The sequence below is a fragment of the Ictalurus punctatus genome, chromosome 21, assembly GCF_001660625.3.
Source record: "Ictalurus punctatus breed USDA103 chromosome 21, Coco_2.0, whole genome shotgun sequence".
Taxonomy (NCBI): domain Eukaryota; kingdom Metazoa; phylum Chordata; class Actinopteri; order Siluriformes; family Ictaluridae; genus Ictalurus; species Ictalurus punctatus.
The window spans coordinates 16657501-16685408 of NC_030436.2; the positions used below are offsets into that span (position 1 = coordinate 16657501).

Sequence of the window (27908 nt, forward strand, 5' to 3'; positions counted from 1 at the left end):
TCAAAATGCCAATATGCACACCAGCGGCACCTCAGTAATGGCTGTCAGGAAAGCTGGATTTGCTCCAGTTGACCTGGTTAAAAAGATGTGACGCAAACAGTCTTGACAAAGGTGAAAGCTGTTCACTTTTTCATCTTCTGTTTGTAAAAAAAATAAATAAATAAGTGCTAATTTGGCTGGGTAGAGCTGCTGTCCTCCATAGACTAATCAGGGTGAACTGTGGCAATGTGACAGCTAGAGACAGACTACTATTAGCCGCTTTGCTGCACTGCATGCCTAAGTGACCCAACATGACCTAGCCGTGACAAATTGGTCAGAGTACGCACAAGGCATCTCGTATAAAATAGGGTATTACAGCTTGAATGAATGAATGAATGAATGAATGAATGAATAAATAAATGAATAAGGGTGATGGGTGTCTTTCTTAAATATGTATAATTCGTTATAGTTATAGTTTTAAGAATAAAAAGAGAATCTGCAAAGAGGAGAAAAAAGAGAGCATGGTGGTCCCCGTCGTGGTTGACCCTGACTTGAACCGCCGCTTTGATTCAGTGTTATTTCAAAGGACATAGTGCACCACACTCGTTTCAGGCTAACAACTTCATGATGTGATAATTCTCCCTCGCCGGGTGAGAGATGTCACCCACGCAACTTTTCCGAATGATGAACGATCCTAATTCAAGTCAAGTTGTTGTGCCATGAAGAGAAACTACGACATTTCAATAAGGCCCGTCGACCCATATCGTACAGAAATAACCCCTCAGTCTCATGGCCAAAATATACACCGGCTCATAGATAAAGGGATAATGTTCATGAGGAATCAAATCGGGTACTATGTCTTGCTTGTGGGTTGGCCTTCCCTTAAAGAATGCACGGTGTGAAATCCTCTGTGTGCACTTTTTAATTTTTTCCTTTGCTTGATGCAATTAAAATAAAGGACTTTGTGCATTCCCACAGGACTGAAGAAGAAAGAGAAAGAGAGGAACTTTGATACTTCAAAGCCTTGTTTTATCACTCTTTGGAGAAACAGGGCATGAAAAGACTAAAGAAACAACCAGCGATAGCTCAAAACATACAGACATGATCAGTACATGAAGCTCTTTCATCATTAATTTAAAAACAGTCTACACATAATGTACACTGATGTTCTCAAAGCACCAGGGTGATGAAACATCTACAAAGAGCCTGGAAACATAAACAGTTCTACTTTCTCACTTTCTCAGAAAGTCAAAATCCAGAACCAAGAACTGTGGTTATTTCAATATTTATCGAAATCTAGTATATGCTGTTGAATTATATTTCTCAATCTGTAATTCATGACTAATACAAGTCAAGTACAGTTTTGTTCAGTACTTTTATTAAGGGTGGTGTTTTGATCTAGATTCAAGTCTGTTTGCATCACATCTTTTTAACCAGGTCAACCTGGAGCAAATCCAGATCGGTTTAGATTTTTGGGTTTGAACTTTGAGTTTGGTTTTGATTTTTAATTTTGATCTTTGAGTTTGGTTTTGATATTTTTCGTTTGGCTTTGATATTTGAATTTGGCTTTGATATTTGAATTTGGCTTTAATCTTTGAGTTTGGCTTTGATCTTTGAGTTTGTTTTTGATATTTTAGTTTGGCTTTGATCTTTGAATTAGGTTTTGATTTTTAATTTTGATCTTTGAGTTTGGTTTTGAACTTTTAGTTTGGCTTTTATCTTTGAATTTGGCTTTGATATTTGAATTTGGCTTTGATCTTTGAATTTGGCTTTGATCTTTGAGTTTGGCTTTGATATTGTAGTTTGGTTTTGATCTTTAGTTTGGCTTTGATCTTTGTGTTTGGTTTTGATATTTTAGTGTGGCTTTGATCTTTGAGTTTGGTTTTGATATTTTAGTTTGGTTTTGATCTTTGCTTTTGATCATTGAGTTTGGTTTTGATTTTTGGTTTTCGTCCGTGTATGCTTTTTTCATACTTCAGTTTGGTTTTGAGCTTGAGTTTGCGATTCAATCTCTGGTTTTGATCCTTGTAGAGGGCATATTATCAGTATGTGATTCGTACCTGACAAAAGTTAAACTTTATTAATTTAAAATAAATGACTGCCAACCTGACATTAATATATTTTTTTTGTTAGCTTTATGACAGCAGATATCTAGGGTTGGAAAAAGCCTGCAGTTTGAATAAGCCTTTATAAATGAGTATGTAGATTTATGAGTTGTCAGAAAGCTTTCAATAAGTCTCATGTTCTCATTGAAGATGATTTCTGAAACAGCTAAAGAGGTTTTTCCCCCCTCCGTGTTATTCAAGTTTTTCTATTAGTATTTTCAACCTTATTAGAGCACTTTCACAAGAGATAAAAGCAGACCTCTGCTGAAATGGGAATAGAAAAACACCTCTTTAAGGAAGAAGAAAATAAGATTTGAAAGCTTTCAACATGATTTCCTTCGAGTTTCCCAACACTCACTGAGCATAATTCATAGGAGATAAGTGAATGCATACATTTATTGAAAATCAAGTGCTTAGCCTTGGGGATTGCTCCAATTACCATGCTCAGATAGGAGAATCTCCATGAGAAAAGTCAGTTTCAGCTACACCCGTTTGCCTGGACAGTAAAGCTACCATCAATTCTCTACACAAGCCCCGGGCTTTCAAATGAGAACTATAAAAGTTTGTAATGGACAACTGTTTTACAGCACCTTGGAGCTCCATAAAACTAGAACCTGTCAAGTACAGCAAATGTGTGAGCCAGCAGGAGGCCATAAAGACGCTGGATGACTGGAGAGAAGAGCAAGACCAATATATTTAATGTTTTAATTCCTGCTTTCAAAAGGAAATCTGTGCAATAAAGACTCAGCAAAGCTAATTATTCGATGCCATAGCTTTGTACATATATCTGAGATAAATGCCTGTGTCGATAGAAAAGCTCTTTGTAGTTTTTAATTAATGGTTTCGCAGAAGTAAAAGCATATGAATGAGCACTAATTAAATAATAAATAAATAAATAAATAAATAAATAAATAAATACATTCCTTGACTTGTTTTTCTTTCTCCTCTTATTCCTTTCTAACAAGGTCTTAGCTTGATAGCACTGCTTTGTTTGACTTATTTCTGACGTGGGAAGCTGGAGCTCATTACTTCATTTCCAACCTCAGTGCATTTGAGCTACAAATTAAGAAAGAAAAAAAAAAACATTCATGCCTCCATGTGCTTCTTTAGTTAAAAACAAGCTAGCTAGCTATCTGTGATGGGTGATGTATATTTACCTCCTCAAAACTACACACTGTATAGTCAGTGCTACAGATTTAACGAGCTGCATGTTGATTGATCTAAAGCAAATACGTGTATATATAGTACATTATAAGTCATTTAAAGGTAAAAAGTGCAACTTTGTTCACTGTTGATGCGGTGAGCGGCCATTTTGTTTTGGTCACATGCTGAACTCAGGGTTGAGAAGACCAACTCTACCAATTTTACGAGTAGGAATTACAAGCTGACTGTTTTCTTTGGTTTTTCCTAGTCAAGGTCGGAAATACAGAGTTAAGAGGTTTAACATATTCTTAGACACTGACCTATTTTTGCAAGCATGACTGTATGTTGTTGGGTTGTTGTTGTTCTTCTGTAAGGGCGCTCCAACAAGTATATGGGTATTTTTACAAGCATGTTTTTTTTTTTTGTTTTTTTTTTACCAAAAAATTCTAAGCATGTGTATTGAGTGAAATGCTCAATAGAGAAGGCAAAATATGGAAAAACATCATGGCCAACATTTATTTTAGATAAAAGTTTGCTCTAGAGTTTTCCATTTTCCTCTACTTTAGAGGGACTGGTGGGTGTTTTCGAAAAGCTTCATTTACAGTGAACCAAAATGCTGTTTTGGTGTAAACCAGAGACCAAAATGCAGAGAAAAATATCGATGTCCACAGCCTAAGTTGCTGTGGATAAGGATGTTTGCTAAAGGCTGTAAATGTGAAACTGTTAATTATGCACTAGTTAGCTTTTAGCACACGTTATATTGCCACACTTAGTGAAGCATGAGGTTCTGGATGTTTGTGGGTGAAGATTTAGTTTAGGTGACTTTTACTTTAGATTTAGTATGCATTTTGTGCTAAATCTGCCTGCTGAAAAACCCAACTTGTCAAAATATAGGCTGGTAGACCATCTTGCTAGTTGCTAAATTATCTCCCAGCTTCCTTATTACTTGACTAAATCAATCATTAAACGTGGAGCAGTTATAGGCAGAGTGATACTTTTTTTTGGCAGCTACATTCATAGGAACTCGAGCGAAATCTAATCACATTCCTCTCGCTCTTCTAAATTAGTACAGATTTTTTTTATGAGATCTGGAAAGGAAGAAAGGATTGATACATGTCCTCCTTCTTCCATTAATTTGAAGCCTTGCCTCTTTAACACAGTCATCGCTTCCCCGTGCGTCATTGTATTTATTTGGTCGATTAACACTTGGCCAGATGGAGTGTATTAGCTTTGACAGAGAAAGCGAGGTGCTCTTCGAAGGACAAATGAAATGAGTCACGGATCAGCCGGAGCACACCTGATGGATGGAAGAGGATGGTTATTTGCATAAGTATATTTGATAGCACCATTAAAAGTGTGGTGAGTTGGAGAGGAGATAGAGTAGGCCCTGAACTTCCTGGTGCTCCGCAATGTTGCTGTTCAATGTCATGGCCCTAAATTTGAAAGCGATTTTTACACGTCTTCCGAAAACGCCAGCTAAAAATATTCACCCAGCACTGATATTCCTTCATTTTGTTCATTTATAAGGCATATAACTCTTATCACCAGCAGTAAATTAAAACAGACAATGCATTCCTGTGTTTCATTTTGCAAACTGTTTTGCTTTTTTTTTTCTTGAGTTTACAAAGAATCACACTGAAATTCCCTTGTTGTCTTGAAAGAAAATGATTTTTCAATTAAAATAACATTAGACTTATCGGAAATACAGTCTAGACATAGTTAATGTTGTAAATGATTATTACACCTGGAAACAGCTGATTTTTAATGGAATATCTACATACAAAGGCCCATTTTCAGCAACCATCACTCCTGTGCTACAATGGCACTCTGTGTTAGCTAATCTTATGTTAAAAGTCTAATTCATCATTAGAACACCCTTGTGCAATTAAATTAGCCCAGCTGAAAATCATTGTGCTATTTAAGGAAGCAGTAAAACTGGCCTTCTTTGGACTGCTTGAGAATCTGGAGTGTCAGCATTTATGAGATCGATTATGTCTCAAAATGGCCAGAAAGAAAGAGCTTTCTTTAAGAAACTCATCAGTCTAGCGCTGTTTTGAGAAATGAAGGCTATTCCATGTGAGAAATTGCCAAGAAACTGAAGAGATCTTACAAAAGGTGTGGATTACTCACACTCTAACCAGGACAGAAAGCAAAGTGGGAAGCCCCAGTGCACAACTTTGCAGGAGGATAAAAAACATCAGAGTCCCTAGTGTGAGAGACAGACATCTCACAGGGCCTCAGGTAGGAGCTTCATTAAACAGTACCCGCAAAACACCGGTGTCATCTACAGCGATAAAGAGGTGATGCTGGGATGCTGGCTTTCTACTTTAAAAAGAAAAAATCCATATCTATGACTAGCCAATTAAAGGAAAATATTAAAATGGGTAAAAGATCAAGCATGGTGGAGGAAATGTTATGGCCTGGGGGTGTGTTGGAAGAATGACCAAATTATGCAAGATCGATTTAGGGAAGAAGCAGTCAGCTGGATTTCTGTCTGTAACCGTCAGCACAATCACCGATCTCAATGCTATTGAGCAGCTTGATCAAATAGTCATGAAAAAAAATGCCCATCAAGCCAATCCAAATTGTGGGAGCTGCTTCAGGAAGCATAGCTTGAAATTTCTGCAGATTACCTCATTAAACTAACAGCCAGAAGGTCTACAAAGTTGTAATTGTTATTTCTAACCTTGTCTTGGCTATGTCGAGACTATATTTTCTAAACTTTCGCAATTCAATAAATAAAAATGAGTTTTCATGCAAAAATGTAAACTTATCTGTGTGATTATCTTTGTGAAGCATACTGGGGCTTTTTTGTCAGTATTTACATCAATCAGCCATAACATTTACATTTATTCATAAGATGAAAACCACCTGCCTTATACTGTGTATGTCCCCCTTGTGCTGCCAAATCAGGTCTGACCCCTCGAGGCATGGACTCCACAAGGCCTCTGAAGGTGTGCTGTGGTACCTACTTTAGCATCAAGACATCAGCAGCAGATCCTTTAAGTCCTGTAAGTTGCGAGGTAGGGTCTCCACGGATCGGACTTGTTGGTCCAGTACATCTCACAGATGCTCGATCGGATGGAGATCTGGGGAATTTGGAGGTTGAGTCAACAGCTTGAACTCTTTGTCATATTCCTCACACCATTCCTGAACTATTTTTGCAGTGTAGCAGGGCACATTATCCTGATGAAAGAGGCCACTGCCACTATGGAATACCGTTACCATGAAGTACTTGGTCTGCAGCAATGTTTAGGTAAGTAAAACATCCACATGAATTACAATACGCAAGGTTTCCCAGCAATAAATTACCCAGAGCATCAGACTGCCTCCACTGGCTTCTCTTTTTCCCATAGTGCATCCTGATGCCATATCTTTCCTAGGTAAGTGACGCACATGCCCCAGGCCATCCACATGATATAAAAGAAAATGTGATTCATCAGCCCTGGCAACCTTCTTCCATTACTCCGTGGTCCAATTCTGATGCTTATGTACCACTGTAGGCACTTCCCGCAGTGGTCAGGGGTCAGCATGGGCACTCTGACCAGTCTGCAGCTACACAGACTGGCAAGTCAGGGCAAGGAATATTCCTTCGGTCACATCAGTCACTAACGTTACACATAGATATGTTACTGACATCACAAAATGTTCACGTTGCAGTAGCCCTATACCTTAAATCTGGAGGTAAAAAAAAAAAAAATGTAGGGTGGTCATAGCTTGGGGTCACAGAAAAGTCTTTCATCAATTAATTCGTTCATTTAGTGGGATTTTTTTTTTTTCCGTAAATGTTTGAGAACCACCAAGTTATCATTTTTATAGAAGCAGATTACACAGGGACATGTAAACTGATTAAGAAAATAAAGTGTATAATTGTTGCTATGGTGAAGGAGGTGTTTATTAACGGTTTTTAAAGGAGTCTCCGGTTTCAGTGCTTTGTAACAGTCAGGTAAAGCTGTAACTTTACACTTTAAGATTTTCTCTGTAACATGCCAAGCTGTTATTTTTTGTTTTAGTTCTTTCTTTCTTTCTTTCTTTCTTTTTTCCTCAGTAAACTTCAAGGAAACATTAGACTCTGCTATATTGTAAGTGATCATTTGTTTCACAGATGTTCTACAAAATTCAATGAAGCTATGAACAAATAAAAAGTACAATGTGCCACTTGTTAATTAATTAAAAAATATGTAAGTATTGGTCAATTTAATTTCAGCTTTCGTTTCCTGATATTTACATCCAGATGTGTTAAACAACTTAATTTCTAGTAATCAAAAATATTAGAACATGTGACTGATAGGTCTTTCTTTCTGCCCAGGTGTGCCCTGTTTAATTGATTGCTTAAAGAATTAACAGCTTTGAATGTCGACTCTTGATTTGAGCCCTAGGTGTAACCTGTGAAGACTGTATTTGTTGTTAAGAAGAATAAACCAAATGAAGAGCAGAGAGCTGTCTATGGGAGAAAAGCAAGCCAGTGACCAGTGACCACTGGCTTGATGCAGTTATTGCAAGCAAGGGATATGCAACCAAAGTATTATTTACTTTAATTTAGTTGAAAACTATCTGTTCCTATACTTTTTGCTCACCTAAACATTGGGTGGTCTGCCACCAAAAGATCTCAAACCCAAATGTCTTCAATGTATAGCAAAATTAATATAACTGGTCTTGCCGTTCCGATACTTTCAGAGGTGACGGTATAAAATACTGAAACAGCACAATCGCAAAGACGAGATTATTAAACAGATCTCTCGAGCACAATACATGAAGCTTTATTAACACTCCACTTTTGAAAATAAATTAAACTGATGTGTAATTATAAGGTGATAATATACACAACCATGGTACTATCTCAGCTAATGAATAGCAACAATCTTGCATGTTGTTGGGTTGTTCTTGTTGTTGTTGTTTTTTTTGTGCAAATTATTATATAAAAAGTTTCCAACTTCTGCATTAAGCGAACAATAGTAGAAAACCAACAAATATAATAAAATGACTTGTAACACTCTTGTCATATCACAGCGACTCCATTTCGCAGAATGCGCTGCAGACTACAAACATGGCCGACGATGACTACACCTCCCAAACACACACACGCACACACACACACACACACACAGAGAGAGACACACAGACAGGGTCACCTTCTCCGGAGTAGTAATTAGACATCATGCTTTAAAAGAGACACATTACACATTAGCAAAGTATACGGTCAGTTAGTTGCCCTAGTCTCCGTCGTTACCTTTCTAGTGTGTTGGTATTACTGGTTTTGATTCAGCTTTGCCCTTGACTGTGATGATCTGCCTTACCTGTTCTAGTCTGTTTGCCTGACCGTTTGACCTTCGTCTGTCCTTGTTTTTGAGTTTTGCCTTGCCCTTTGGACTGTTAATTCTCATTAAAACGGCAATACCTGCGTGTGCTTCCGTCTCAGCATCCATTACATGACAACTCTAACACTGTAAACGTTACGCAGCTACAAAAAAAGTCAATATTTTATTGTCGTTTGTCTATTCGTACAAATTGCGTACTTAACAGCTAGGCGTAAGTGTCACAAGAAAATAAATGAGTAAATGGCACCTGCTTGTTTTAATTGCACCTTTTTAATTTGCTGCTCTATCTTCAGGTGATATGAGCTCTACGCCCTGATAAAGAGAGAACATAGAAATAACTGATGGCGGATGCCGTTTATTCTGATCTAATTAAAAAAATAAAATAAAAAAAGGCAAAGTAAATCCAAGCTGTGTTAATTGGATTTAGCTGTTGCACTGCATGTGCGTATCCTCTTATTTTTTTTTATTTTTTTTTTGTCTTTTTAATATGTTGCTTACTCTCCTTGTTATCGCTTCATTTCGAAGTGACTTGATGGGTAACTTCTCAGGCATAGGCATAACCATTATTTACAAAAGTGCTGCTTTGGAAAGGATTGAAAGAAAATTTTTAAAAATGTAAGACAGCCATTTTCTATCATGATAAACATGTCTACCTGCATGTGACTGCATGGATCTATCTATCAAACTTCAGTATACTTTACTAATCATTATACCACAACACAGATGAATTCTCTGATTTAATTGAGCAGAAGGTTTTGATGAATTTTCTATAGCAGCAGCTCTGACATTAGTTCAGGCTATAATTCAAATCACAGCTTTAAACTAATGCATTCATTCGAATATGTTATCATTGCTAAAGTAACAACTTACACGGAAAACGTCACCATATCAACATTTAATACATTTATGTGGACACTCCAGGTTTTCATTTAATATCTGTGGATATTTGATAGAGTCCATGATGCCATGTATCCTAACAAAATGTCCAGGTCCTCTGGCAGAAAAAAAGCTCCAAAACATTAAAGAGCCACCACCATATTTAACCGTGGACATGAGGTACTTTTCCATATGGCTACCTCTCTGTGTGCTCCAAAACCACCTCTGGTGTTTATTACCAAAAAGCTCTATTTTGGTTTCATCTGACCATAGAACCCGATCCCATTTTAGGTTCCAGTAGTTTATGGCAAACTGAAGATGCTTGAATTTGTTTTTGGATGAGAGTAGAGGCTTTTTCCTTGAAACCCTTCCAAACTCGTGGTGATGTAGGTGACTTCGGATTGTAGTTTTGGGGACTTTCTGACCCCAAAACTCAGCTAACTTCTGCAATTCTCCAGCTGTGATCCTTGGAGATTTTTTGGCCACTCGAACCATCCTCCTCACAGTGCGTTGAGACGATATACACACACGTCCAATTCCAGGTTTATAACATAACATTTCCAGTTGACTGGAACTTCTTAATTATTGCTCTGATACCCAAAATATCAAAAGTTTAAACAATAAAGACAATTGTTCACAACCTTCTTTGCTCATATTTACCAAGGGTGCCAATATTATTGGCGGGCGCTGTACATGTAGATGTTGGGAAAATTCTGGTATGGAACAAAAGTCTTCTTGAGAAAGATGTTGTTTTGGCTAACATTCGCCATCAACTATACAACGTAAAAGCTCCATCCTTCCATCCATCGCACAGGCCCTAAAGAAGCAAACTGGTCATTTTACAATATGTAGATGAGATGAGTTAACAACCTACACCCATGCCTTTTGTCTATGATCTGATGAGAAGATCATGTATTCGGGTTATTTTTTAAGCTTGGTTTTAAAATCTAAAGCCCAAAGCTCTGTTCACATGTTTTCTTTCATATAAAGACAGCTCTATCCATGGTAAACGTGTGTTGTTAAGGGCCATCTCCATGAGATGGCAGCACTCACACATTCACTCTTGTTTACCAACTGTTGAATCTGTAATAATAATAATAATAATAATAATAATAATAATAATAATAATAATAATAATAATAATAAAGCAACAAAAACAGATACACCATACCTTACATTATTATGGTGTCAAAATAGTATCCTGTCATAAATATTCATAAAAATCTTATAAATAAGGAACACAGTTTTATTAAGAGACAGAGAAAATATACATAATTTCGATATTACAGTGTAATCATTCTGTACAGGTCTTCATGTGTACATTCCGGAGGCAGTGCGGAGAATATGTTGCAGATGTTAGCTTTTTGCTATCAACCAATGATGCGCTGTAGCTACGCAGGGACCGCCTCCCTCATTTCCATATTGTGCATGGAAAAGTAGAAATAAATAAATAAATATGGAAATAAATACATGCGAGAATAAATACATATAAAAATAAAGGAACACATATATAAGTAAGTATAAATATAAGTGGGAAAAAATAATAAAAGAATAAATAAATAAAAGTTAAAAAGAATAAAAGTTAATAAAAAATAAATCTAGAAAATAAAAATGAAGGGAAAAAGTAATACAAAAATAAATGCAGGATTTAATTCAATTTAAAATGATTTATATTTGTTTTATCAAGTCATTTATTTCTTTATTTATTTTCCTATTACATTTTTTTTTATTTATCTATATATTTGCTTATACATTTATGTTTCATTTCTGCAGGTTTGGTTCTCCATAATGTCGGTCTAATACCCACTACAGGGCAGTGATGGCTTGGTGGTTAAGGCTCTGGGTTGCTGATTGGAAGGTCAGAGGTTCAAGCCCCAGCACTGCCAAGCTGCCATGGTTGGGCCCTTGAGCAAGGCCCTTAATTGTGCTGGGAATAAAATTCAGATAACCTAAAAAGTTCACCAGTAATGCAAAATGTACTAGAGTATGTGGCAGCAGAGGGGTGGTTGAGTGCTGGTGGAGGATGGAGAGGGGGTGGAAATAGAGTATCTAAATATATCAGATGAATGACAGAGATGTCCCCAAATTGTCAAGATTGCAGCCTGTATAAAACCAACAACCAAAAAGGAGGTGAGCCAGATCTTGGGGCTGGCTGGCTATTATTATAGGTTTTAACTTCATTTTTCAGAAGTCATCAGGCTGTGGACTGATGCGCCAGATATGATCCAGTGGACCCAGATCCGGTGCCAGGGGGCCCGCTGTTGCATTCTCCTGACTTTTTTCTCCCTTTTGTTCTGCAGACTGACGCTTCGGACAGAGGGCCGGGGGCCGTTTTTCCTAGGTGATGAAGGGGGAGGAGTACCCGAAAGTCATCAAGTAGCCAGTCCTCAACCTCCGATAATACCAATACTAGGGTGATTTAAAAAAAAAAAAATTAATCCACTAGCTAGCCTACGATCCTGCTTGAAGTACCATGAAGAAACGTGTGTGATTAAGCTAACGAATTTATAAGACATAGGCTATAATGTCAGAAAGATATCGGTCCTGCCTGTTGTTGATAAATGCCAACATGCTGGACATGTCCTCTTTTTCCAACCTTAAAAAAGAGTCCGGCCGGGATTTCTAAATTTGAGAAAATGTCCGGGATTCGGCTTTACTTTCATGTGCTTATGGGCTAATGCTGCATCATGTGTGCGTATATTTGCATTGCTTAAATCCCGTTCTCTAATTCCCGCCTTCTCGCACACTAATTAGTCGATTATTAAAAGCTTGCAGCAACTATTGGCCAAATTCCTGCCTCTCAACAATTCAGCGAACGCGTGAAGGCGAAGCACTGTTGTGTACGGCGTCGAACAGTTGCACTAGCAATACACTACACTACTACACTTACACTAGCAGCAAATGACAGCTGTCCTGAGCTGAAACAATGCCCATGGCCATATAAAGTCATTTTTAATGTCATGTTATCACATATACTTTGTTTACATAGCCATTCAAGTAATGGTAGAAGGTACACTTATGGCATCTAATATTTTATTTTATTCCATGGACATTCAAAAGAATGTAGGAAAAAATCTGACGACGTGAGCAGTGTGAAACCAATTTTATCTCTCTCTCTCTCTCTCTCTCTCTCTCTCGCTCTCTCTCTATATATATATATATATAGGGGGGCCTCGGTCAAATGTTAATGCCATTTAGGGGGCCTTGCCCTGGAAAAGTTTGGGAACCCCTGCTCTACACTGTTAACAGAAAGGTTAAGTTACCTATAAGAAGCTATGTTGTCAGGGTTTATTTGCAGTAAAGTCACTGAAAATGCATCTGACTAAAATCCAGGTCAAATGGTTTTCCTGTTTTTGTTTTTGTGTGTTTTACAGCTATATATATTGTTGTCCTGCGACAATTAGCTAGCTGATATCAAAAGTCTACACCAATAGTTCCCGACCATTGTCAAAACTTAAACCAATAAACGCAAGCCAATACTTGGCTTGGGGCCCCTCCTTTCACTTTCCCTTACAGCTCAAATTAGCCTGTGCATGGTCGTACTGGAAAGGAATTGCTTCTTTTCAAACTTTGTGCAAAACAAAAGACAACACTTTCGGTCGAGAGCAAGACCATGTTTAGCAAGACCAATGACCAAGACAATTCCAGGTACAAGTCAACAAAGAAAATGAAACCGTATTCGAGTCCTCAAGCCTTATAGCAAGTAGACCAAAACGTCCAGATGCAACACTGTGGTCAAGGCTAAAACAAAGATAAATTTAATAATTTATCTTTGTTTTAGCCTTGACCACAGTGTTGCATCTGGAAGATTATATAGAGGTGAAAAGGAAACTATTTAGCAAATCTACATTCATTTAAGAAGCTGGCTGCCCTCATTAATCTCATATTATACACTGGGTTCATATGGGACCAAGCTTTACCATCTAGGAATAACTTAAATAAGAGTAAAGAAAATATAGGTATTTATTTTTAACTGTATGTGTGATTTCTCACTACATTTTAGTCCCACAATTAACCCTGTTGCCCTTACAAACTCTCCCGTATAAAGTATTTGAAATATTCCACAAGTTGCACTACTCCACAAGGAGAAAAATTCCCTTGGAGAACATTTTTGCCTCATTGTTATTAAATACCTTCATAAGCTTGGGGTGATATTCAAGAATGATACACAGTCTTGTGGGTTGCTAAAGCTCTGGAACATCCAACAAATACTGCAAAATTCTGGTCCATGTGCCAAAAGCTCTTCTTCAGCAATGAGAGTCTTGAACAAAACCTGAACAAATACACCAATGAGACAGGTAATTAAAACTGACCATAATAATCTAAAAAGCCAGACTCTCATCACCCTGGGCCAGTTGCCCATATAGTATCTTCTGCAGCCTAAATCCCAAAAGAACTGCACTATTCGCTTTTTGATCCAGCTTTGGCGCCAATCCAATACTCTAGAGGGGAGTCTTCGGAGTCCTCTGCGAATCTCCCTAGTGCTTTGCTAATCATGGATGAGTGCGGACACCAAACTCCAGTGACTTTAGATCACCGGCTGTCACCTTGAGGCCATTCCACTATGCACACTCCCTAAGACTTCATCTTCTGTCACTAGCAATTAGCATAATCTGAACAGGCTACGTCCTTAAGGGAACAAGAGGGGAGTAAACTATAGCAACAGGTGGCTCACAAGGGTTGGATTGGCTGTGCAGTTCTTTTTCTTCTCTCCCTTTCCCTTTTTTGTTTTAAATCTTGTATAAACAGTGCAATACAGGCTGACCTGCTGGGGAGATAGAACCCTCCTACCAAGTTGGAACCGTACCCTAATAGTCGTGAAGTCGCTGTAAATATCCACCCGCTGGAATCCCCTGTTGCTGACAAGGTGCCAGGGGGCAGAGAGAAGAATCTATTCTCCTTTCAGTTCCCCCCTCCCTGCCTCCCATATCTGATCTGTTCATCCCAGAGCGGTACAGGAATACACAAGGGAAAATCTGGGAGCCAGAGACACAGCCAAGGAGCACCTGACTCAGGCAGCAAGCCCAGCATGGGGGCTTCTCATGGAAAGAAAGTAAGTGAGCGTGAGACTTAATCTAGTCTGTTTATGTAGTTGTTAATGGAAGAAGTTAGCTTGCTAACTGTAGCCTGTATGTATGCATAACATGGAAACACAGAAGGCAAATGATGTTTATGTTAAGCTTATAAAAATGTTGCATGAATGCATTCTAAATACAAACACATCATTAAATATCCAAATGTTTACTATAAATGCAAAATTCAAATGGTTTAACATAATATGATCTACTACTCCAAGTATGGTAATAATAATAATAATAATAATAATAATAATAATAATAATAATAATAATAAAAAATTACTTTTTGCTGCACTTTTAATCACTTCATTTAATCAGTGCCCTTTTAACAAAATACATTATTATTCTTTTTATTCACTATTTATTATTATTCACTATTTCTCCATATTTGACTCCTCGGTTCCACACTTGATAAACCTGAGTGCTTGGTTGTTTCATTGGAAACGTCCACCATGTCTATCAGAGTCCACAATTATTTGAGCAATGAGGAGGGCTGAGTGTGTAAGCAGGGTGTGACGTTCTCAGAGCATGATTCAGAGCTGAGGGCTGCATGTGACAGCTGACAGCTGCTCTTGAGTGGGCTACTGAAGGATTATAGCATGTCTAAGCGGCTTCTTGTTACCTGGAAATATTACATCCCATTTGATTTTTCCAGTTCATATTGCGCAAAAATGCATGTTCCATAGGTAGACAAAATAAATCTAGTTTCAGCTTGTTGATCTGATATCAGTTGAACACTTCTTGCTGTGATACTCTCAGGCTGTTTCTTTGCCTTCTGAAAATCAATCATGTCTCAGCAAGTGAATTTTGCTAGTTAAAAGAACAATAGCAGTACTGATATCCACTTACACATTCCTCCAGGATCGAGGCTGTTCCAGGCCACTGCAAATGAGGCATCCTAAAAAAAAAAAAGAAAGAAAGAAAAATAAATAAATAAATCACTCAGCAGGACAGCAGGACTGGACAAGTGTATTTGTGCATATTGTGACTGGATATAGTAATATACACATTAAATCATCTTAGTCAACTCTTAATGTACTGTAGCTGTCAACACTTTAAACCAGAAGGACATTTGGTTTAATTTAATTTTTAAACTAAAAGTCCAGCAAGATCCAATTCCTAGTTTGCAAAGATCCAGATTAGCAACTAACATGAGTGAATGGTAACAGCACTTAACATGTAATTCTTTCCATGAGACATGAGGGATGATGACAGTCAACACTATATTTGTGTTGTACAAACACTTTGCGGCTATAGGTTGCACAGTCATGACATTATATATATTTATTTTAAATACAGCTCATAAAGAGGACGTGTAGGATTTCAATGCATATTTATGGAGAATGAACGGGAAAGCATAATACAAACACAACCGAGCATGTGGGGATTTTATGCATGTCTGTTTGAACTAATGTGTATTGAAACACTAGGTAAAATGGATACATATTTTAAGAAATGCTTCAGAAATGCACCCTGTGCTGGCCATTGATATTATGAGTGACTCAAAACGCTAGAATGAATTCTTCTTTACTGCTACTGTACAGAAACTGTGGTATTAAAGAACACAATTTTGTCATCCTGACAAAGCGAAAATAAAACTGAATCACAACCATCAGTTTAAACAAAAGATGAACTTCTAATGATATGTTTAAAAAAAAACAAAAAAACAATAGGCTAACTCTTTATTTGAACCGTGCATCATGACATACTTGATGTTGTATGCTATTGTGACTCATGGGTCTTAGATGACTTGATGACTTCCAGAGTTCTTAGCCATAGAGTCAAGTTCCAGCCTTTAAAGTCAAGGCCAGAATCCCAACCCATAGGGTACAGGTCAAGTCTAGAGGCCCAAGCCTTATATATTTTTAGATGTGAGTCAGGGCCAAAATCTCAAGCCATCAAGTCAGAGTCAAGTCCAGAATGCCAAGCTGATGAGCTCAAGTTGAGTCCAAAGCTGTAGATCCTGAGCTGAATCCAGAGTCCCTACTTCCTAGAGTGCGACCTAGAGAGTCTGGTGTCCCAAGCCCTAGAATCTCAACTGAGTCCAAAGTTTCAATGCATTTTGAGTCTTACATAATTCAGCTAAAATACAGCTAAAGATTACTAGTGTGGTAGTGTAAAATAGAAGATAATCCAACAAGACAAAACATGGGAATATATCTGTTACATATGTCGGGTATCAGCCACAGATACTCCACTAATGACATACTGACCATCTGATATTTTTTATACACTTTTCTGGTCATTACCTTCAGAATGTTGAAGCTTGCAATCGTACTGGAATTCTGTACTACCATGTATATGCACGTGCATATGCCGGTTTCCATTGCAGCACAACCCAGCTGACAAAAAAAGGTCCCCAGGACGTCCCCTAAATGGACTCTACGCACATCCGCCGAACGCCCATGTGTATGGTCCCCTTGACGTCCTACAGATGTTCAAGGGGATGTTCACAGGACTTCCAGCAGCCATTCTGGACGCTTAGGGGACTTTCGCTGAAATGAACACATTCAGTAGTGTTATGATTTGATATCGTCTGACGTCCTCGGAACGTCCGCCAGTGAATGTTATAAACCTGACCAAATGCGAAATGCTAAATAAATGCCAAATGCTAAATAAGTGGACGTTCGCAACATCCGAGGAACGTCCCCTGTTTGCTGGGAATGGACTTATTGAAGCAAGAACTAGTCAATGGATTTTAAAAAAATATAAACATTAAAGAGTTTTGTGGGAAACGCTTAGTAGTCAGGATACAAGATACAAGACTCTCATGTGATTGATCATCTGGCATGTCAGTCACTTCTGGTGAAAGTAGGCAGTTCTTAGCCACATTCATTAATGAAACATACCAGCCTTTCTAGCAAAACTAGAGGTCTGGCTTGTAATATTAGTTATGTAATATTTAACTAGCAAACTGAATCATAACCTCAACTTGTCTGATTATATAGCCTGGGTAGCACACTAACTTGTATTAGCTTGTTAAAAAGTGCTTAGGCTAACCATGAAATTAGAAAATTAAGGATTCAGGTCACAAGTCTGAGACTTGAGTTTCCTATATCAAATTTTTTACTACTGCTGAAATGACCATTTTGTGTGCAAAACTATTCAGATGTTTTTAGGATAGCTGTTTGTAGCCATTCAGATTGTGGGAGTGCAAGGTTTTTCACTGATACGACAGAATGAGGCAGATAGAGTGATTTAGTAGGCATCTGAGCAGCAGAAATAGAAGCAACCATGCATACAAAAAGTGAGAGAAATAGAAAATAATGTGAGTGATTGAGGCATAGAGAGAGGTGAGAAGGACAGAGAGAGTGAGTAGTGCTACAGAGCTGAAATGTCAGTACTGTAATTTCATCTGTGTGCCAGCTTCCGGGCAGCTTGGCATGAGTTGAATAACTCAGCTACCCCTGACAGTGCTGGCACCCACCCCCACTCCCTGTGCCTCAATTACAGAGTCCAAAATATCAGCACAACAAACTATTCAACTATTCAGGAGAACATTTCAATTTTCCAGACATCTCTTAAAAGTAAAAGGCCAATTCATCCGTGTTTTTGTGTGTAGGTACCATTGAACCATCAATAGAAGCTACAGTGATCACTTATGTTTGTTCATGATTGTTTATGAATTTCAAGCCATCACCTGTTTCATGCATGGCTAAAACAGGGCCTATCTGGGAGCATATTATATAAACTGCACATTGATAAAATGGATATGTATACATACTGTAGTGAATAGCTTTCAAACAAGTGTATGTAAGAAGTTTTCTGCTAGTAAGCATGGTGTGTCCAAGTTGAATTCAGAGACTCAAGCTGTAGGGTCCAAGTTGAGTTCAGAGTCCCAAGCCATACAGATCAAGTTTCGTGCAAAGATCCAAGCCATTTTATTCCAAGTTGAGGCCAGATTCCCAAGCCATAGAGTCCAAGTTGATGCCAGATTCCCAAGCTATAGAGTCCAAGTTGATGCCAGATTCCCAAGCCATAGAGTCTAAGTTGTTGCCAGATTCCCAAGCCATAGAGTCCAAGTTGAGGCCAGATTCCCAAGCTATAGAGTCCAAGTTGATGCCAGATTCCCAAGCCATAGAGTCTAAGTTGTTGCCAGATTCCCAAGCCATAGAGTCCAAGTTGAGGCCAGATTCCCAAGCCATAGAGTCTAAGTTGTTGCCAGATTCCCAAGCCATAGAGTCCAAGTTGAGGCCAGATTCCCAAGCCATAGAGTCCAAGTTGATGCCAGATTCCCAAGCCATAGAGTCCAAGTTGGTGCCAGATTCCCAATCCATAGAGTCCAAGTTGATGCCAGATTCCCAAGCCATAGAGTCCAAGTTGATGCCAGATTCCCAAGCCATAGAGTCCAAGTTGATGCCAGATTCCCAGGCCATAGAGTCCAAGTTGGTGCCAGATTCCCAAGCCATAGAGTCCAAGTTGATGCCAGATTCCCAGGCCATAGAGTCCAAGTTGATGCCAGATTCCCAAGCCATAGAGTCCAAGTTGAGGCCAGATTCCCAAGCCATAGAGTCCAAGTTGAGGCCAGAGTCCCAAGCCTTACAATCTAAGTTGAAATGAAAATATCATATCTAGACAGAGACTCCAATCCAGAGTCCCAAGCTATAGAGTTTGTGTTGAGTCCAGACTACAAACCTGGAGAGTTGGATTGAAACTAAACTCTGCAGGAAACTAAAGCTCTAGAACCACATCTCTGCTCTGTTTCTACTGTTTCAGGGCCTGCATGCTGCACTTTAACCCAAACCCTAAACAGCCAAGTCAAGTCAAGTGGCTTTTATTGTCATTTCAACTATATACAGCTGGTACAGTACACAGTGAAACAAAATAATATATAACCGATATAACAGGTAGTGCAAAAGATACGTGCAGAAGAGTAACAATATAATTAAAAACGCTGTGATTGTAAACATAGGAAAAAGCTTTTTTGGAAAGCTTATACCAAATATGGACCTAGCAGTTATTGTGGTAGCAGCCAGGTAAAGTGTATAATAGTGACAAGAAATTAAAAACCATATTTTTATAAATACAGCAGCAGCAAAAAATGCTACAGGGTCAATACAGAAATGTATACTTTATTAACATTCATTCATTTGGCTAATCCAATCCAAGTTTAAACCTGAGTACTGGCAGTGGTGGGGTGTATACTCACAAAATATTTGATCACTAGCACAGTGAGGTGCTATTGGGCTACCATTATGGGATTATTAGAAATAACTATTCTTACATCAGTGTAAAATTATAATGGTTAGATGATTAAATTCTTGGTACAGTGATAGAAATTATAGCATGTGACTGCCCTTCTATATTTATCATCAATTCAATGCCTCCTGCACTCAAGATCAAGTGCCCTGAAACAGATTAGGCCAATCAAAATCCTTTCCAAATGATCCAAGCTAAAAATATTGACCTGTAACCTTAAAGGAATAAGTGTTTACACTCTAAACTCTTAGAACACAGATAGAATTGCCACAGCCTTTCTCTGTCAAATCACTTGAGTGATGAATATTGACTGATATGAATTACAGTAAGTCCTGTGTAAGCACGTGTAATACAGTAAATGTGGTTGTTTCTTTCATTCCCAATATATTATTAAACCTTTAGGTCTAATTTCATCACTTATCATTTACATAATCTGACAGTAATGCTGGAAATCTGAGTCCGCTAACGTGAACTTTTTCATTTCAAAAGTTATGAATATTTCACCAAGCTCAAATGTATTATTCAAAAATGCATGATTTAAAACTGAGCAAAAAAAAACGCTATTGTTTGATCAACCCTCATGAGATTTAAACACATCTGATTATCCAGTCTGAACATTAGTTTAAATTTTGCTTCAAGATCCAGTACCAAAAACATTATTATTTAATGATTTTTATTCTTCAAGAATCAATACACGGTTTATGCATAATACATTACTTAAAACGGGCGAGTATTTATTGTTCTAGTTCCTTTCGAAAACTTATATTAACTGAAATACATTTTAACATCCTGTTTCATTACATTTTGCTTCAGCTGATGTAAAACCACATATTTTCCGTACATGTGTACATGCCTAAAATAGTGTTAAATAAACTTAATTTGCTCTGTTTTATAAAGAAAAAAAATGATAGCACCTTTGCCTCACACCACCAGGGTTGGGGGTTCGATTCCCGCCCTGTCTGCATGGCATTTGCATGTTCTCCCACCGTGCTATGGGGGTTTCCACCAGGTACTCCAGTTTCCTCCCTGGGTCCAAAGTCTGAGATCTAAGGTCTATAAAGCCAACCCTACGATTAGTGGGCAACCTGCTCCACCTGAGCCACAGCTCCAAATGGATGGTTGGATATATATATATATATATATATATAAAATGAAACAGTAATAAACTTTTGGCAATGTATGCAGACTTTCCAACCTTACTTAATTAACTTAGTAGCTAATAGGCAATAGTGGCTCGGGCCACAACAGACAACCCTGTCATTGGTTATTTTTCTTTAACAGCATGCCCCCTAATGTTTCCTCACACAATTATTTATTGTCGGACATTCATGGTAGGATAATAAAATCAATCCTAAAAAAAATAAAAATAAAATACGATCAAGTCTCTTTATATGTACACCTTCCCAGATACAAAACAAATCTTTTCCAAATCCAATATTTTCTATTTTTTCCCCCACTATTTTTTTTTTGTGAGTATCAGCCCGATACGGATATTGGGTATCAGATCAGTGCCATCTCTATAACCTATTTAAATGATTGTGCTTTTTCACTGAGCAAAAAAAAAATCACTGCAATTACACATTAGGAAGAGTGACAAAATGTTAGAAGCAAAAATTTAGAAGTAATATGTTGGGGTTTTTTAAGATTAGAAGTAAGACGGATTTTAAGATTAGAAATGTAACCAATCGTGGATTAATATATAATAAAGTGAAATAACCCTGTCTTGTAACCCTATTAAAATCTAGTCACTATAATCTAGTAGTACTATGCATACGAGTCCAATATAGACTACTCATCATAATTATGAGCAAATGCATCATGAAAGATATACATATTTTATACAACAATGCTGCTCAGTCTGTGAATCTGATTGGCTGGAAGTTGTTGATTCATTTTCTACAAACAGCAGCTCTGACAATAGTTGCGCTTGCAAGCTAAATCGCGTGTTCACATTAATGCAAACATTAATGCGACTACTATGACATGGCTTCAACAATGTAATCCTTGCCAAATTGCTATAAGCGGAATAAAACATTCTGGGAGGTGGACGTTTGGTTTCCACCTCTCCAAGTGTTTTGTTCTGCTTTTCTAATGTTCAACGGGAGGCTGAACTTGCTTCCATATTATCACGCGGCGATATTTACATAGCAACAGATAAGTGGCTTCAATATCTCATAAGATTTTGTATTTAAACAGAGCTTTCTTCTAACCTGAATTCCTGTACAAGCCCATCATCAGAGATGTATTCACTCTTTCGTGTTGTTTAAACAAAGCGTCTCTAATGAAAAATGCATTAAGTGTAATAACAGCTGCTATCATTATCATAGTGTATTCAAACAAAGACTGTATTCAAACAAAGACTACAGGTATCATTAAGAACATTTTCATTTTGTCCAACAAAGCACTGCATTGATTTGTTCTGTTATTTACAAAACACAGGATTTCATTAAAAAAAAAATTTTTTGATCAAACACCTGGTGTATTACGCACTGTATTTCAAAGACATGTGTTTAGTTTAGAGTGCTACGATCATGAATACACACATCTAATATGCTGTAGGTTTAACCCACTGTAGAATCCTTTAGGGGTTTTTTTTTCCCCCTCTCACCATCGCACACACTGTCACAAGCCAGCTGTACCCAACTAACACAGTTGGTGTGTTCTATCACCCACAAACACTTACACACACAAACAATGGCAGTGTCATGAAAGCTTTTGAATAACAATACCGTATAATGATCTACAAGTCTGATTGGTTAGAAGGTGTTGATTAATTTTCTACACCAGAAGCTTGTCACAGGTTTATATTAATCCCCTTGCCCTAATACGTTATTATTTCACATTAAACTACGAATGGATAAATAGAACATGCCATTCTTTAATAAATGAAAAATTTGTATTATTGGCAAATTGCTATGGTATAAGAATAAAATACCTCAGATATTTTTCTGATAACATCATGTTTTATTCGTTTCTAAACAGACATCTGAGCACTTACTAAAGGGCATAAAATGAAGTGAAATTAAAGGCATAGAATACTTACAGTCAGTGCTTCATATTCCTGCATATCATAGAGCAACAATGATCAGAAGTAGAGAAGAAAGCAACATTGTTCAAGATATTATGATTTTAAAGCGTCTTGCTTTGCTTTGCAAGGCCTCGTTTCTTCATTTCCAGCACGAATAATCTGAAGAATCAAATGATAAAAATTTTGACACAGCAGGCAAGAAATGACTTTTGACAACAGGGAAAGTATAGCAGATATAATCGCTTTAACCCAACCATGATTCCTGATCATGACTACTTTAAGTCAGAAATGTATCACGAACAGGAAGAAAACAGAATCTTGCTTTACTTCTATTAGTTACTTAAATTCTATTAACTTCTATAATTAGCTTGCACACATCCACCATTACAAGCTTGTCCTCTTGGTTTTTTTAATGTAGAATCAAAGTGAACTTTGTCCATAAGGGGGCAGAGTTGGCCTAGGTAGCAAGGGTGCATCTCAGGACCAGCATGAAGTACTAAACCTCATAATATTCAAACCATGTGTGGAATTGCTGAATATCGAAGAAATATTTTTAGTAACGGAATCTCAGAAGTGAGTAGAAATACAAAACAACAATATATATTTTCTATAGAAAATCCTTAAACGGTTTGGTTCTGTAGAATCCACTTGTCTACTAAGCACCATTTGAACATTTCACTTTCTTAATCATTTCTTATTAAGTTTGTATCCATGTGTAAAAGCATAGTCCCAAATCCAGCACCATGCCACATGGCTCTATGGACAAAGATTAGAAGCGTTACACTGGTCTGTATTAAACATACTACAACAGCACAGAGGAATTCTTGGATCTGATTCTTCGGAAGGTGTGGATTCATTTTATACACTCAACTCAACACAATTTTAAAAAAATATTTATTTCTATTGGAGCCAAGTTATGTGCTGCTTTTAAAAACAAGTAATAAATCTTCAAATCAATCCTGAATTGAACTGGCAGCCAGTGAAGAGATGATAAGATGTAAGTAATATGCGCCCTCTTTTTTTGAGAGTCAGTAGCCTGGCTGCAGCATTCTGCACAAGCTGTAGGCGGGACAGTTTCAGCTGGCAGAGTCCTGTATAAAGAGCATTCCCATAGTCCAATCTAGATGTAATAAAAGCATGAATAATTATCTCTACAGTTCATGTGAGGAAACCCACCAACATCCTAGAGTTCAAGCTGTTCTGTACTGAGGAACGGGCTAAAATTCCTCCAAGCCATCGTGCAGGACTGATCAACACTTACCCCAAACGTTTAGTTGCAGTTATTGCTGCATAAAGTGGTCACACCAGATACTGAAATGTTCACATACTTTCACTACTCACAGATATCTAATATTGGATCATTTTCCTCAATAAATAAATGACCGAGTATAATATTTTTGCCTCGTTTGTTTAATTGTGTTCTCTTTATCTACTTTTAGGACCTGTGTGAAAATCTGAAGATGTTTTGCGTCATATATATTTCTGAAGAAATATAGAACATTCTAAGGAGTTCACAAACTTTCAAGCACTGTATAGTAGTTACGGAACGTGAGTGTGAGTGAACTTGGTCCTTCATGTGTTTGATAGTGTGCTAATTTCAGCCTCCACCCTGTGTGTGCAGAGTTTGCATGGTCTCCCTGTGTTTTGGGGATTTCCTCTGGGTTCTCTGGTTTCCTCCCCCAGTCCAAAGACATGCAATGTAGGCTGATTGCCATCTCTAAATTGTCCATAGTGTGTGAATGTGGCCTGTAATGGGCTGGCAGCAGGGTGTCATCCACCTTGTGTCCCAAGTCCACTTGAATAGGCTCCTGGCTCCCCCATGACCCTGTACAGAGGTACAGAAATTGGATGAATGGATGGATAACCTGGTCTAAAAATATCACAGCTTTACGGTATCATTGTATTAATTGGCCAGTTTCTTGGAAAGAGGTTATTGTGAATGATTTTTCCATGCAATCGATACAATACACAGTCAGTATTTATCATGTTGTTGTTATTAGCTGAAAGACATTGTGGCTGAGAGGAAGTGAAAAAATTATTCTAACTAATGCAGCATTGTGGATCACTGCTTATGCCAAAAATAAATAGTCATTTCATTTAGTTCTGCTCAGCAATGCCGTGTTTCTTTGTTCTTTGATAGCGACTATGTTTGATAAAATTAGGAATGAGCTAGAAGTGGCAGCAAAGTTACACGACCAGTACAATCATGTGTAGTATGATTTGGTGAGAGTCGAGACAGAGGACGGAGATTCCATAAATTTTCCATACCAGTTATCCTACATAGGGTCACGGGGGCACCTGGAGCCTGGAATTCGGGGCTCAGGGCAGGGGACACCCTGGACAGGGTGGCAACTCATCACAGGGCGCAATCTCACACACACATTCACAGACTGTGGACAATTAGGAAATGCCAATCAGTCTACAACATGTCTTTGGACTTGGGGAGGAAACTGGAGTACCCAGAGGAACCCCCCGAAGCATGGAGAGAACATGTAAACTCCGCACACACAGGGTGGAGGCAGGATTTAAACACCTAACCCCGGAGGTGTGAAGGAAAATGCTTACCACCAAGTCAACGTGCCGAGGACGGAGATTGTGAAAACTAAACAAATGTGTAGACAGTAATGGATGGAAATGTAGTTTGAAAAATTCAATGGTCGGTGAGGTAACCATTGAATCATATGCCATGACTAACCATGACGACTCTAATTCAAACGCTGTGGGCATCGCAAAAGACAACCATTAGTGGTTCTTTAAACACAAACCTACACATACACACACAAATCCACAAAGCTACACATGAACATCCTGTGTATATAAGAGCACACACACCCCTCATTTGATGTCATGGCCTGGAGAGGTGCATGAAAGTTACCACTTCTTTCATCTCATCAGGAGAGATCATTACTGACTCTGTCCTTCCTCTCCTGACCGAGACGTTCCCCCACAGACAAGCTTTAAAACTCATTACACCCACCAGGGGACTTGGGGGACTGTCTGGGTCTGCTAGGGTGAGAGTCCTACCTTCCTTTGTCATTAGAGCCTTGATATTTACAGTATGTATATAGTGATCTTAGGATGGTCTGAAGTCGGTGAGGAATTGGGAAGCCAACGCAGACATGAGCTATCCATGAGTTATGAGGTATCATACATATCATCATTGCACTACAATTAGTACAATTCAGGTTCAGGTATGCTGACCTAAACTACTGATCCGTGCTCGTGTTCTCTGTTCGGATCCGTGAGTAATTAGCCGGCCGCGTTCCCTGTCTTTGCATGGCCTCTGCTAATTGTGCGTGTTGTCTGAGAAACCCGAGAACCTTCAGATCGTGACCAGAGCGCCGGAGCATGGCTGAAATCTATAAAAAGCCTTTTCTTTTGCTACTTATTAGCTGGATGCAATGTCGCCTGCTAATGCCAGTTTCCAAACAGAGTAAATAAAACATGGCCAAGATCGCACAGGGACAGGAGAGGAAAGGTCAGGTGGCCACAACATCTTGTAACTGGACCCTAGATGGTGGGCTGTAGCATCTAGGTTGCCTTGAGGAACAATGAGTGTTCTAGCTACCGTCACGCCTCACCGTTTTTGGAGACTTGAGATTGCTTTGGCGGTGGTTTTCATTCTGCAGCTTCTGATAGCAGAGAGCAGCTTTGATTTCACATAAGCAGTGTATATATATATATATATATATATATATATATATATATATATATATATATATATATATATATATATATATATACACACACACACATATATATAGATATTATTATTATTATTATTATTATTATTATTATATTACATATATGTATATATAATATATTGTATTATATATACACGTTCTGTTTTTTCCCTCAACCCTCAAGCACATGTTTTTAATGTAATCCTATGGAAAGTGGCAGTAAGGAGAAATGCAGGTACCTTTAAAAAAGCATTGCCATCGGCAATTTTTTTCATTTACAGCTGAGAAGAAAATCAGAAAAGCTCAGTGCCACGGCAAGCACTTTTTAAAAATACTTTATAACCAATCGAGTCACAGCAGGTGGGCTAAGAGAAACTGTAATGTGTAGAAGTGAGAGGAAGGATGCAAGTGTGTAATCTAAGCATGTACTTTATTATAAGGTCAAAGAACAGACAGGAAGCATTAAAAAAGGAATATCCATAAGTAAAAAAAAAAAAAACATGGAAAAGCCAGGAAAAGCCAGACATTGAACATGGAAACTTGGAAAACAGTTCTGACTTAATGTCATCAATGCACAATAAGACTTCACAAAGAGAGAAAGAAACAGCAGGGTGTATATAGAGAGACTAGCTAACACAGAACAGGTGGACACAATCAGGTAACAGACCAATGACAGGCCTAGAGCAGAAACGAAGGTACATGGAAATATAAACAAAAGCACACTCAAAATAAAAAGAAATGCAGGTAGGAGTGTCATACTCAAAACCATGCCACACATCAAGACGGGGGAATTCATGGAAAACAAACATGGAAGACCACTTTCTGGTGAAAAAATTAGCATAGCAGGAGATTTATGACATGTTCAATCAAAAATATTTAATTACCAGTATTCCAATTTTAAAATCGGTCTCAGATTTACGACTATTTTTGGGACATTCACCTGTACGCGACCCACTAACTGCAGTAAGTCGCAGAAGCAGCTTAAATTCTCTTTATTTTCTGCCTGATCCAAATCAAATCTAGATAGCACGTTTGTACAAAGTTAGCTTTATTAAACAAACGAAAAAGAGGACATTAATTGATTATACAGTATGTGTTTCTTAAAATAAAATAATATGTTATATAGCAGGGTTATAGTTACAGTGTGTCTGCCACATAAGCCACTTTTTCATATCAGCACAAAAGGCCAAATGTGAAAGCAGCCTAGTATTGTAAACTACAACATCAAAGCCGGCGGCCATATTTAAGTGCACTTTCAACTAGTATGACTTACTGTTTCCATCTCTGCTCACTTCTTTGATTGGCAGCCTGCGACTACTCATCGAATCTCTGACACTCTGCACCTTCTCACTTGTTTCCAAATGTAAATTATCTTTACCGTGCCATACCATAATATTCCACACCATACTATGCATGCTACAAATGTGGATTTATACTGTAAAGCCGATTACAGGATGCAAACCTAGCATACGATACATGCTCCAGCTCTAATTGAATCAG

At 38.0% G+C, this 27908-nt stretch overlaps 1 protein-coding gene across 1 annotated transcript in view; it reads left to right on the plus strand.

Moving 5' to 3' along the window:
• Nucleotides 1-14393: 14393 nt before the first annotated feature.
• Nucleotides 14394-27908, plus strand: part of si:ch211-236d3.4 (fam107a) — a 40759-nt gene continuing 27244 nt past the window's right edge. The window contains 1 exon segment of the mRNA NM_001200970.1: nucleotides 14394-14474. Coding sequence (NP_001187899.1) covers nucleotides 14451-14474 — 24 coding nt within the window. The 5' untranslated portion in view covers nucleotides 14394-14450.